This window comes from Hypanus sabinus, chromosome 17 (assembly GCF_030144855.1).
Source record: "Hypanus sabinus isolate sHypSab1 chromosome 17, sHypSab1.hap1, whole genome shotgun sequence".
Classification (NCBI taxonomy): domain Eukaryota; kingdom Metazoa; phylum Chordata; class Chondrichthyes; order Myliobatiformes; family Dasyatidae; genus Hypanus; species Hypanus sabinus.
In genome coordinates, this window is record NC_082722.1 from 21,431,952 (window position 1) to 21,445,377 (window position 13,426).

General features: G+C 41.2%; 1 protein-coding gene across 1 annotated transcript in view; it reads right to left on the reverse strand.

Annotated features, from left to right (window-relative positions):
- LOC132406728 (adhesion G-protein coupled receptor G1-like) overlaps positions 1–13,426 on the reverse strand; it is a 38,293-nt gene that overhangs the window by 10,358 nt on the left and 14,509 nt on the right. The window contains exons 6-12 of the mRNA XM_059992640.1: positions 11,226–11,252; positions 8,195–8,249; positions 6,285–6,426; positions 5,421–5,561; positions 4,920–5,039; positions 1,278–1,320; positions 1,091–1,194 (exon numbers count right to left, since the gene is read on the reverse strand). Coding sequence (XP_059848623.1) covers positions 1,091–1,194; positions 1,278–1,320; positions 4,920–5,039; positions 5,421–5,561; positions 6,285–6,404 — 528 coding nt within the window. The 5' untranslated portion in view covers positions 6,405–6,426; positions 8,195–8,249; positions 11,226–11,252. The remainder of the gene's footprint in view (positions 1–1,090; positions 1,195–1,277; positions 1,321–4,919; positions 5,040–5,420; positions 5,562–6,284; positions 6,427–8,194; positions 8,250–11,225; positions 11,253–13,426) is intronic.

Sequence of the window (13,426 nt, forward strand, 5' to 3'; positions counted from 1 at the left end):
GGTTTGGAGGCAAACAAGAAGTTGAGTTACTTTTTACAATGATTCTGTTTTCCTCCCAACATATTTAGTGTCAGTATTATGAAGCACAGAAAAGGTACAGTGGGGAGATTACCATGTCAACCCTCAATGGGAGCTGATCCAAAATGGGATCAGGGTAAATGGGTGCTTGACGGTGAGCATGGTCAGTGCACCGATTGACGGTTTCCTTGCAGTATGACCCCATGATGATCACTGCTGTCCCCATTACTGAACAGCAGGTGGAAGTTCCAAGGCAATACAAATTCCAGTGGCTATTCTGCCTTATGTCATTGTAGGTCACCATTAGTAAAATGGTGCCTTCGGCTGGACCTTGTTGGTATTCATGTCTTCTCTTGGAGTGGCACAGAGCTGCTCATGTCTATGGCCAAGTGCGTACATTTGCTGTATCATTAACCATGTGGGTGCCAATTCTCGGTACCGGAACGACTCCATCTTGACCAGGGGTGGGAGATTGGATGGCTGATTACTGTGTGGGTGGACATATTCAGGTCAGCATATTTCCACAGGGTGATTTGGTGTAGCAGCTGACTTTGAGGGGTGAGCAGGACCGGCTGAAGAAGATGAAGAGTTGAAAAAAGGAAAGAGGGAAGTGGGCAGCTCAGTGGCAGAGCTAGTAGATCCTCTGTCCCATAGCTCCAGTGACACAGGTGAAATCCTGACTTTGGTAACAGTCTCTGCGAAGTTTACATGCTGTCCTTGAGGCCACATGTGTTTCCATTGGTTCCTGTGGTTTCCTCCCATATCCCAAAGTCCTGCAGGTGGTAGGTTATTTGTAAATTTCCCCAATGTCCGGGTGAGTATTGAGGACCTGGGGAGGGGGGAATGTTTGTGGGAGAATCTGACGGGATGAGGGGGTTAGGGGGAGAATATTATGAGATTTTAATAGGTTGGTGTAAATAAGTTCTGGGTGGTTAAATCAGAGTTTGGCTGAATGACCTGTTGTGTGCTGGAAAAATCAACGATATAACTCAATGAAAGGGACAGACAGCTACGCCTTCTACAGGTGATCGACGCATCTTTATTGGGAGGGGGGAACAAATGTAAAACCTACCAGCAGCACAGCAAAGAAGGTCAGATGGTCACACACACAAATGGTTTGATGACCCTCAACTGTTGTCTTACAGCCTGTGGAATTCCAGGAGTCTGAGATGTTTCCTGTAACATCAATTCAGGGTTTAAAGATTACACTGTGAGGTTTCCAACACTGACTGAAATATTTAATCTGGTTTTCAGCTTACCGTTGTCACTTTCAAACAAGAATACACATCGATGTGATCCGTTCTGAAATATATGGATTTGTTCAGTTAGTTTGTGTGTTACCAGAAACCTGTTGCAATGACTGTTCAGCAATGTATGCATGTACCATTGTGGGCATCAAGGGTCTGTATAAAAGAGTCCGACTGGTACAACAGAACTAAACTGCTGATTAATAAGACTGTACATCTGAGCTGTCCCACTTGTCTGCTTAACTCTTAGTGTAATGTAAACATCATCAATAAAATCACTCTCTGATGTTGTTAAAAGACAGAAAACAAATTCAGAAAAGTCTCAAGAAATTGAGAGAAGCCCTCTAAATATTGATGGTGAATCTCAGAGTAGGATTTCTACCAGAGCTGGCACAGTAGAGCTGCTGACCCACAGCACCAGATACCTGGGTTTGAATCTGGCCTCAGGTACTCTCTGTGTGGAGTTTGCAGGTTTCTTCTGTGACCATATATATTTCCACCAGGTGCTCTGGTATTCTCCTACATTCCAATCACATGCTGGTTGGCAAATTAATTGGCCTTTGTAAATTTACTAGGTCTTTAGACGTGTTGTAGAATCTGGAGGTTGTCAGGAAATGTAGAGGAGGCTTGACCCAAAAGCAGAATGGTGGACATGAGTTAGCAGTAAATGATATTTTATTAATATACTGTAAAATAACAAGACATGAGGGGCCATAAAACCAGAGAGAACTGATACTTAACACACAAAGGTAACAGAAGTTTGGGAGCAACTGGATGAGGTTGGCTAGTTCAATGGGTGAACAAGGACTGGGGATGAGTGCTGGGTTGAAATAGGCTGCATGTGATGAGTTGGAAACAAGTGACATGTGAGTCCTGTCAGCTGGTTGGAGACTGGAGGTGCAGGCCAGATGGGTGTGAGCTACTGAGAATGTGGGAAGGACAAAGTATAGAAGAAACATGGAATCATTGATTATTGGTGTAGACTTGGTGGGACAAAAGGCTTGTTTCTTTGATGTATCACTCTAAATTCATTCCATCCAATGCAATTATAAAATGGAATTAGATGTCTTGTTCAGTGCTATCATATTGATACTGCTTTACTGCACAGAAGTCAGATAATTGGAGCCTCAAACTGCACCCAAACTGATTCATATCAATTAGATTATGTTAGTGTTAATAATGCATCAACAATAATGTGCACAGATAGAAATTAATTCAACAGCTCAATTTATGGGAATTAAACAAAACCATCAGACCATAGGACATGAGACCATTTGGCCCATCCAGTCTGTTGCAGTATTGCATCATGGTTGATTTATGATCCCTCTCAATCCCATTCTTTTGCCTTCTTCATGTAACATTTGACACCTTGGCTAATTAGGAACCTAACAACCTCTGGTTTAAATATACTCAATTACTGGGCCTCCACAGCGATCTGTGACAATGAGTTCCACAAATTCACTAGCGTCTGGCTAAAGGAGTTCCTCCTCGTCTCTGTTCTAAATGGACAACCCTCTGTTCTGTGGCTGTGCCCTCTGGTTTCAGATTCACTCACTGTAGGAAACATCCTCTCCATATCCTATTTAGGCTTTTCAATGTTTGATAGGTTTGAATGTGATCCTCCCTCATTCTTCTAACTTCCAGTGAGTCCAGGCCCTGCTCCAGCACACTGTGCTCATGTGTGTAAACTTTCATTCCCTGAATCATTATAGAGAACCTCCTTTGAAACCTTTCAACGCCAGCAGATCTTTTCTTAGATAAGGGGCCCAAAACTGCTCACAGTACTCCAAGTGTGGTCAACCAATGCCTTGTAAATGCTCAGCATTACATCCTTGCTCTTACCATCTGGTCCTCTCAAAATGAATACTAACATTGCATTTGCCTTCCTTACTCAATCGCAAGATTATCTTCAGAGAATGCTGCACAAGGACACCTAAGTCCCTTTTTCAACTTTCTCCCAATTAGAAAATATTCTACACCTTGAGTCTTTCTACTAAAGTGCATGATCATACACTTTCCTACACTATAGTTCACTTGTTACATTGCCTACTTTTCCAATCTGTCTAAGACTTCCTGTAGAATCTTTGTTTCCTCAACTTTCACTGTCCCTCCACCTATCTACTTATCATTTGCAAACCTGGCCACAAACCATCAATTCCATCATCCAAATCACTGACATGTAATGGGAAATGAAGCAGTCCCAACACTGACCCCTGCAGAAAACCATTAGTCATAGGGAGGCAATCAGAAAAGATGTCCTTTATTTCCATACTTTGCTTTCTTCCAGTCCCTCAATCTTCTATCCATGCTAGTATCTTTCCTGTAATACCATGGACTACAATCTCTTATCGTGTTAACCAGCCTCATGTGCAGCAGCTTGTCAGAGCCCATTTGAAAGTCCAGGAAGACAACATCCACTGACTCTCATTTTTCTATCCTGCTTGTTATTTCCTCAAAGATTTGTCAGACAAGATTTCCCCTTAAGTAAACCATGCTAACTTTGGGGTATTTTATCATGTGCTCCAGGTACCCTGAAACCTCATTCTTAACAATAGACTCCATCATCTTCCCAACCACTGAAGTCAGGCTAATTGGGCTATAATTTCCTTTCTTCTCCCTCCCTCCCTTCTTGAAAGATAGAGTGGCATTTGCAATTTTCCTGTCCCCCAGAACCTTTCTAGAATTTAGTGATTCTTAAAAGATCAACCTCTTTCATAACCTTTGGGTGTAGTTCACCTAGTCCAGGTGACTTATCGACCTTCAGTCCTTTCAGATTCCCAAGCACTTTCATCTGAGTAGTAACAATTACACTCACTTATGCCCAGACGCTTTTGAACTTAAGGCATTCTGCTAACAGCTTCAACAGTGAAGAATGATGCAAAATACTTGTTAAGTTTGTCTGCCATTTCTTTGTCCCTCAGTCCTACCTCTCTAGCATCAGTTCCCAGCAGTCTTACATCCACTCTTGCCTCTTTTACACTTTATATACCTGAAGAAGCTTTTGGAGTTCTCTTATCTTATTAGCTAGTTTTCCTTCATATTCTATCTTTTCTCTTCTTATGGCTTTTTAAGTTGCCTTTTTTTGGTTTTTATAAGCTTTCCAATCACTAATTTTTTGCTATATTATATACCCTCTCTTTTTCTTTATGCTGTCTTTGACTTCTCTTGTCAGCTAGGGTTGTGGCATTCTCCCTTTACAGGACTTCTTCATCTTTGAGATGTATCTTTCCAGTCACTGCTGTTCTGCTATCATCCCTGCTAGTGTCCCCTTTCAATCAACTTTGGCCAGCTGGTTTCTCATAGCTCTGTAATTCCCCTTACTCCACTGTAATACTGATACATCTGACGTTATCTTCTCCCTCTCAAACTGCAGGGTGTATACCATCATATTACAGGACTTTAATAGGGCCGTTTATTGATACAAAGGAGCTGTTTATAGGTGGTTTTGATAGAATGAACTAATGTGTAAATTAAGTGTTAGCCAGGGTGGTTAGTGTTTTGACTTAGTTGACAATTCTGAGTAGAAAGACGTTACTACACCAAGTGAGTTGTTACAATCTGTGTCTGGGTAATAAAGGGATAAAATTTAATTGACTTATAGACCTTTCATCATTCTGGAAAGATCTTGTTTTGAATTATTGTCAAAATACTTACTTTCATATTTTTGCCGTGATTAACCTTAATAGTCACACCTTCCGTTAAGTTCTGAATCCTTGTGTTTCCCACAGTAATTCCAAACACTTGGTCATTTAATAGTGTGCTATTATTTTCATCCTGCAGAGAAATAAACCAAGAGTCCTTTCAGCAAGGTGCAGTGTTGAAGAACACAGCATCAGAACTATATTTTGCACAAATCATCTGGCCAAGTTTGCTCCTCTGCCTCTTTGGTGGACCATCACAAATTAGACTGGGATCTACATTCACCTGGTTCCGGCACTGTTTCAGAAATTACTTCTTCCCAGCCCAACCAGGAACCACAGGGAAAGGCCTTAACATGGGAGATGGCGAGGTCAGGGTGGAAAATCATTCAAACTGAGGACTGACCACCACAGGCACCTGGTCCTTTTCGACTGAATGGTAGCAATGTAGGCTGACAAAAATCTCATTTCATGTGTACATTTATACAGGCTACAATGACACTTTTGAACAATTTACCTCAAATAGTTCGGTGTCATTAAATACGGTGAAAATGATCCTTGAAAGGTCATTCTGTTGCTCTTTAGCTCTCTCAGATAGCTCAGCTGGAAGGATCACCTCAACATCAGCATCCTGATTATCAGTGGTTTGTTCACCCACCTATACAAGTTAAAGGGAAACAATTTCACCATTCACTCCGTGTTCTGTTGATAATAGGTACAGATTTATCACTACCTGATCTGATTGTAAGGTAGGAAAGTCTTATAATCATGGAGTAATACTGCACGCAAACAGGATCTTTGACTCAACTTGTCCAAGCTGACCAGTAATTAGTTTCAATTTCTCACAATGGTCCGAAATCCCTCTAAACCCCCATATCCATATACCTACCCAAGTGTCTTTTCGATGTTGTTATTGTACTTACTTCAACCACTTTCTTTGGTGGTTTAGTCCATAAATGTATCACCTTCTGCATGAAAAAACTTGCCCCTCAGGTCCCTTCCAAATATTTCAATTCTCAACTTAATCCCATGCCCTCTGATTTTTACTTCCCTTTCCTGGGTCAATTACTGTGTGTTCACCCTATGAAAACCCATCACAGTTTTATCTATCTCCATAAAGTCTTCTCCTATATTCCAAAGGAATAAAGTCCTAGCCTGTCCAATTTCTCTCTGTAGCTGAAGTCCTCCATTACAAAAAAAAACACATTGATTTACCTTGACAGAAACATTGAAAATGACACATAAACATCATCTGTTGCATCTTTTAGGCAAATTTCCTTTCCGCATTGTTAGTCCAAGAGAAGTTTAAGGAGTGATCTAAAGATTGGTTGTATACGTAGCTCCAGCATAAGTGGACAGTTTTTAAATATCTTGTACATACCCACGATGAATTAGCAATCAGTCTCATTTGTTTTCTGGGGATTTCCTTTTTTCTGAAAACTTTATATCCTGTGTGTATTTCCATGGCATCATTCTTTAAATCCTCACATAAAAATAACATTTCCAAGCATTTCCTTCTGGGCCTGTGAAACCAGAAGACATGAAAATGTACAAACAGTAATGTAATGAGAAATTACAGCTGACTCCATGGACGGGAGAGTAATTTACGTCATCTCAATTCAGTCTTTTCCTCTTTACTCCCTTTCAATATTCTCTCTGCCTCACCCAAACCTTCATCAGTCATATTGATGAAAGCATCTAGAACCATGTGATTGAAAGGGCAGGTGGGTCCTAGTGATCAGTGCATAATGAACAAGTAAAGTTTAACAACACATCCTCACCACTGATGCTGCGACATTCACACACATACAAGCATGCAGCAGACATACACACGCAAGCATACACCACATATAGATACACACACCACATGAGCATATCAAGTACATACATGCACATACACAAATGTATACACATTTGTAAGAACGTGTACACACACACATAACACACCCATCATCAGGACAGATCAATAATTGTCATGGATCTTAATGTAACACGACTATGCGGCAGAATTACCAGATGCCCTAATCCAGTCAAAGACCAGTAGATCTGCGCACAGAACTAAAATCCTCCCCTCTCTACAGATGAGTGTTTACACTCCCACGCTGATACTTTGATGGAACATTCACACAGAAATGTAGATACACAAATGCCTTGTCAGATCAGGCGACTATTTCCAACATCACCATCACTATTCCTCAGATGATTCGGTTGTTCTATCACGTGTGCTTGAAGAAATTAGATCTTTACACTTTGGATAACATAGACTGATGTAATTGAAATGATTTCAAATCCAACAGAATTAGAAGATGTTGAGATGTTTCCACCAGTGGGAGAGACTGCAATATGCGGATATGTAAGATTAGTGAATGGTTATTTGAAACTGAATTACATAGCAACGTTTTCTTGTAGAAGATATATATCTCCGGAATGCTCTATCCTAGAGCTTGGTAGAGACTGAATTCCTGGGGATACTTGAAGAGGATGTAGATACATTTTTGAGGGAATGGGAAACTATGAGGAACTCACTGAGAAGAAGAGGCAGATTAATCATGTTCATATTGAATGGTGGGGCAATCCTCAGGGTCTGAATATCCAATTGCGTCCCTTATAAGAAAAGTGAGAGCATTTGTATTTTCTGCACTGGCACAATTGCATTTCTGCAGCCTACCAAAGGCAATTCCCTCCTCTCTATTGTTCTGTGAGAAAACATATACTAACCACAAGTGACATGGGTACCTGGGGTTTGGTCAAATGTCCTCTTCCACTGGCCATCAATTTGGATATGTGTGGAGCAGGATCCCACAACAATTTATTTCAGTGCTATCCTACTGCTTAAGATTGAAAGAGTCTCCATATCTATGAATCCTAGCAAGCTGCTACTCCCTCTTTTTGCCATACTGTGTTAATTGAGGCAGTGTCAAGAGGTCGTTTGAAGGTAAGGCTAATTGTGCTGAATTCTCTTGATGTGCAATTTCCATTAAGGTTCAGTGAGCAGCTATGAGTAAGCTGATGAATGATCTTTGTCCACCGCCACCTGGAGCAATGGGAGTATCTGACCAACTCAGGCTGATAAAAGATCCTTCTTGTAATGTATCATCGAGAGACTCATCCCAGTGTATTGGTCATTTGGATGATGAATAATCTGAGTATTGTAAACAAGGGACAAAATACATCATACATTATGAGAACACAATTCTGAAATTCTTCTTTCCTGATTACAACTTTTTCAGCTGTAAATCTTTATACTTCATATCTAACATCAGTGAAAAAGATAGTTCAATTATAACATACTTCTTGAGAAATTTATTTTTTGAACTTGTTCGTTGATTGGTCACATTTAGAAAACCTGAAATGAAATGGTAGAAAAAATTGTTGTAAGTACTTCAGAAATAATTTGTGTTCCTGTGGCTTTATCTACCCACACTTCACTCCTTTGTTAGCCAGTGATTAAACAGGTCATCAGTTCTGTAGAGGAAATCAATATGTTGTACTTGGCAGTGAGGACAGGTTTACACAGAGTGCAATCTGTGCCAACTGCAAGGAATTGGAATTTGTTGGACAGAGAGCAAGAGAATTAAGTTACTGAAAGAGAGGTAAGTGTTTCACCAAAATTATACTGGTAAATTAAGCAGAAATGATCAAGTATTTAATCACTAACTCAGAATCTAACACAACAATGACAAAGAAAGAGTGGATCAGTTCAGGATACAAATGGAAGATCAGTATCTTTATGAAAGAGAAAGGAGAGTAAAATATTTCTTAGATCATGGCCGGTAACTGTGGACTATTCCTGAAGATATGGGAATTTCTGCTCCTTGTGTCTCCGGATGTCACGCTGCACAGGCTGTGCCTCTGATTGATCACACTCAGGTTTAAGATTTCAGAAGTCCCCGTGGAGCATGAGGGAAATTGAATTTCCTGGATTGTACGTTCCAGGACGTAGACTAAATGATAAATGAGTGATCATTTGAAAAAACAGCATGGGTAAAACAGCAGCAAACATTCTCAAATCAGTACCCAACATTAGAGACTGATGGAGATGAGTCCAGAGGGCAGTCCAGATCATGGCACCGTGGAGAGTGAAACTACACAGGGAGCACCACAAAGGGTAAAACTGCAGCTGTATGCAGAAATGCAGTGAGAATTCATTTAACTGAAAAAAACAAATGTATGTAAAGTGTCGGACAGTTGTAGTGAAAAATGGCCTTACAACATACAGTGGTTGCTGAAATCATCTGTATCCTTCTCTGAGCCCCTGCAGTATGATCTACCCACAAAGTTTACAAATCCACAGAGAACCAGCCACATGGTTCTACTGAGTTTGCATTCATCCCTCAATGCTCAGACCTTACCTGGAGTGAAACTATTCATCAGCCTTTTACAATCCCAAATAAACCCAGAACATTTCTTATGGTCAAACCACCAAACAGGGTAGCGTTGCCTCAAGAACATATTTCATTGGGCTGGCTGGTAAAGTAACAGGATGGATAATGGAGTGATAATTGATTATAGATTATTAAATCAGGTCATTCCAGTGAATGGCCCAACAGTCTGCTGTAATAGACAGCAAAGAATCAGCAGTGACAAATATTCTCCAGGAAGAAATTCATTGGATCGAGTAGGTTCTGTTGGGACAAAGGACTGATGCAGCTATTAACTTTATCTGAGAAGTGAAAATGATTCCTGGGAAGGAAGATTCTCCTATGCTAAGGCACTCTGTGCAAGACTCATTAATTCAAAACTTGAGAGATAATCTCTTTGGGATGTGTGAAATTCTGGAATGACATGCCATTGTAGAGCAAAACAACAAACTGCTACAACTGGGATTCCCAATGTTTCTATGGCATGGACTCCTATCATTAACCGAAGGATCCGCAGACCCCAGTTTGGGAACCCCTGTGCAAGAGGAACTCAGCAGATCAGGCAGTATTTGTGGAGAGAAATGGACAGTTCAATTATTGGGTTGAGATCCTTTTGAACTGAAAAGGAACAGGGGAGATAGTTGATTGAGAAGGGTGAAGGAAAGGGGTGGAGCAAAAGCTGGCAAGAGATAGGTGGGTCCAATAGCAAGTGGAGGAGGCAAGAGTACAAAGAGGAACAGAGCTTGAAGGGAGCAGTTGCTAGAATCTGACAGGAGAGGCAGGTGGACCATCGAACTCAATAAGGAAGGTGGGGAGGACAGGTGGGAATGGTGGGGATGGAGAACCAGTGGGAGGAGTGTTTACATGAGCAGATGGAGGGGGAAGAGAAGAGGAAAGAAACAAGGTGAAATGAGACAAATGGTTAGGTTAGGTGTGTGTAGAATAAAAGTAAATTTCCAGCATTTTTTGTGTTTATTCCAGATTTCAGAGAAGCATTAGCAGTCTATTTTTACAAAGTTTTTTATTGGCAGCAGGAGTAACTGCTGGAAGTTGCATCTGGAGCAGTCCTGGTAGTAATCCCATTTGCTTATTAGATTTGTTAAAATGAATATCCTATTGATTAGAACTTCAGCTCTCAGACACAGCTGTAAATGTTGCCTAACACACTCCTCAAAACTCCAATCTTTTGTGAACATAATGATTTACTCTTGAACAAAAGGAGGACATTTGGCCCATTGGATAAATACTAGCAGTCAAGAAATCAATGGTGGACACTGAGGTATTAAATGGTGGACTTACGCATGTGGGCTAATAGCAAATTAAAAACTGGAATCTTTACTGTTTCCAAAGAAAGTGATTGAGCAAAAATATTAATTGCATGTATCTCTTTACAGGAAATATCCCACCTGTTGGTCAGTAGTTTCTGTTTTTATTTTGGCTTTCCACCATCTGCAGAATTGTAGTTTTCTGGTGCACTCTGGTTAAGGATTTGGGAAGAAGGAGAGAGGCCCAGAGTTTGCTGGGACTGTAGCAGCAATCCTTGGTCGCGTTGAGTGTCCATGGGGGGATCTCACTTAGGAGATTAGTGTTTGAGAAAGCACTGATGGTATGCCGCATTGTAGGAAAGATTCATACGTACCATCCATACATACATGGTCCCAGTTGGTGAGCAGATGGATGCCACCTGCCATCCAGAGCACCACTGACCTCACATGTTCTGCACCATACAGCAAAATGCCTGAGATATTACTATACAAATATAGAAGTCATTTTCCCCAGAATGCAATCACTTTCAAAAGTATTTCATTCTGATTTACTTTTTGAAAACATGTAGCTGAAAAATGAGGTTAATAATTGTAAAATTTCCTGAACGAACATCGGTATTGTATAAAAAATTGTTAAATGGGAAAGGATTCAAAGAGCTGAATGTTTCGTGTGATATTAACAATCCAGTTACTGACCTTTGCAGCATTCACATTTGCAGTCCTCTGTAAGAGAAAAATAAACACGATATAATGTTAGGGAGTTGGTTGTTGATCACCGTGACGTCACTGTGGGAAGAGATTGCTCATGGGATCAATATTGGAGGAAAGCGCTGAGGACACGGTGCATCATGGGTAAGATTCAGTCACCTCACACACATGGTCACAGCTGGTGATCAGTTTGTAGGATCCCACCTGACAACCAGAGCACCACTGGCCTCACACTGTGTCTGGACCATGTACCATAATGACCGAGGTGGGAAGTTAACATATATCTTCCTGCTGATCATCTCCTCCAGACAACACCCAAAATTGTAATCACTTAGAACATTGAACATCGAACAATACAGCACAGTACAGGCATTCGGCTTACAATGTTTTGCTGATGCTTAAATCCTGCCACCCATCATATCCTCCAGCATAAATTCCTCCATATACCTTTCTAGTAGTCTCTGAAATTTCACTAGTGTATCTGCCTCCACCACTGACTCAGGCAGAGAATTCCACGCACCAACCACTCTCTGAGCAAAAAACCTTCCTCTAATATCCCCCTTGAATATCCAAACCCTTAACTTAAACCCATGCCCTCTTCTATTGAGCAGTGGTGCCAAGGGGATGAGGCTCTGGCTGTCCACTCTATCTATTCCTCATAGTATCTTGTGTACCTCTATCATGACTCGTCTCATCCTCCTTCTCTCCAGAGAGTAAACCCTAGCTCACTAAATCTCTGATCATATTGCATAGCAGGCACAATCCCGGTAAATCTCCTTTGTACCCTTTCCAATTGTTCCACATACTTTCTACTGTGAGGCGACCAGAACTAGACACAGTACTCCAAGGGTGCCCTAACCAGAATTTTAGAAAGCTGCATCATTACCTCGTGACTCGTAAACACTATCCCTCGACTTATGAAAACTAATTCTCCATAAGCTTTCTTAAATACTCTACCTGACTGTCAGGCATCTTTCACAGATCTGTGGACATGTACACCCAGATCCCTCTGCTCCTCCAGACTCCTGCCAATAAATTTGAACTCTGCCTTGGAGATTTTCCTTCCAAACTGAGCCAACTCTCACTTCTCTGGGTTGAACTCCATCTGCCACTTCTCAGCCCATTTCTGCATCCACTCAATGTCTCTCTCCAATCTTCTACAATCCTCTACACAATCTACAACACCACCAACAATCTGCAAACTTGCCAAATCACCCTTCCATCCTCATATCCAGGTCATTAATACAAATCACAAAATGTACAGTTCACAGAACTGATCCTTGTGGGACACCAACAGTCACAATCCTCCAATCCAAATGTACTCCCTCCACCATGACCCTCTACTTTCTGCAAGCAAGCCAATTCAGAATCCTCCTGGCCAAACTTCCCTGGATTGCATGCCTTCTGACTTATGGAATAAGCCTACTGTGTGGTGCTTTGTCAAAAGCCTTACAAAAATCCATGTCGAATACACCCACTGCACTACCCTGATCTATATGGCTGGTCACACCCTCAAGAAAATCAATCAGGCTTGTCCTTCACAAAGACATGCTGACTCTCCCTGATCAGACCATGAGTCTCTAAAAGCCCATAGATTGTATCTCTAAGAATCTTTTCCAACAGCTCTCTCACCACAGACATAAGTCTCACTGATCCATAATTATTCGGACCATCCCTACTACCTTTTTTGTACAAGGGAACAACAGTCACCTCCCTCCAATCCTCCAGTATCTTTCCCATGGACATTCAGGACGTAAAGATCCTAGCCAGAGGCTCAGCAATCTTCTCGCTCGCCTCGTGGAACAGCCTGGGGAGTATTCAGTCAAGCCCGGGGAATTATCCGTCCTGATCTATTTTTGCAACTCCAACAGCTCTTCTCCCTTAATATCAATATGCTCCAGAACATTGACCTCACTCAAGTTGCTCTCACTGTCATCAAGTTCCTTCTCATTGGTGAATACCAAAGAGAAGTATTCATTGAGGACCTTGTTCAATTCCACAGCCTCCAGGAGCCTCTTCCCAGCGTTAACTCTAAGTGATCCATCTTCACTCCTATAAACCTTTTGCACTTCACATATTTCAAGAATGCCTTGGGGTTTTCCTTCTGCAATATATTTCATTCAGATTTACTTTGTGAAAGCTTGTAGCAAAAAAATGAGCTTAATAATTGTAAAATTTCCTGAACAAAC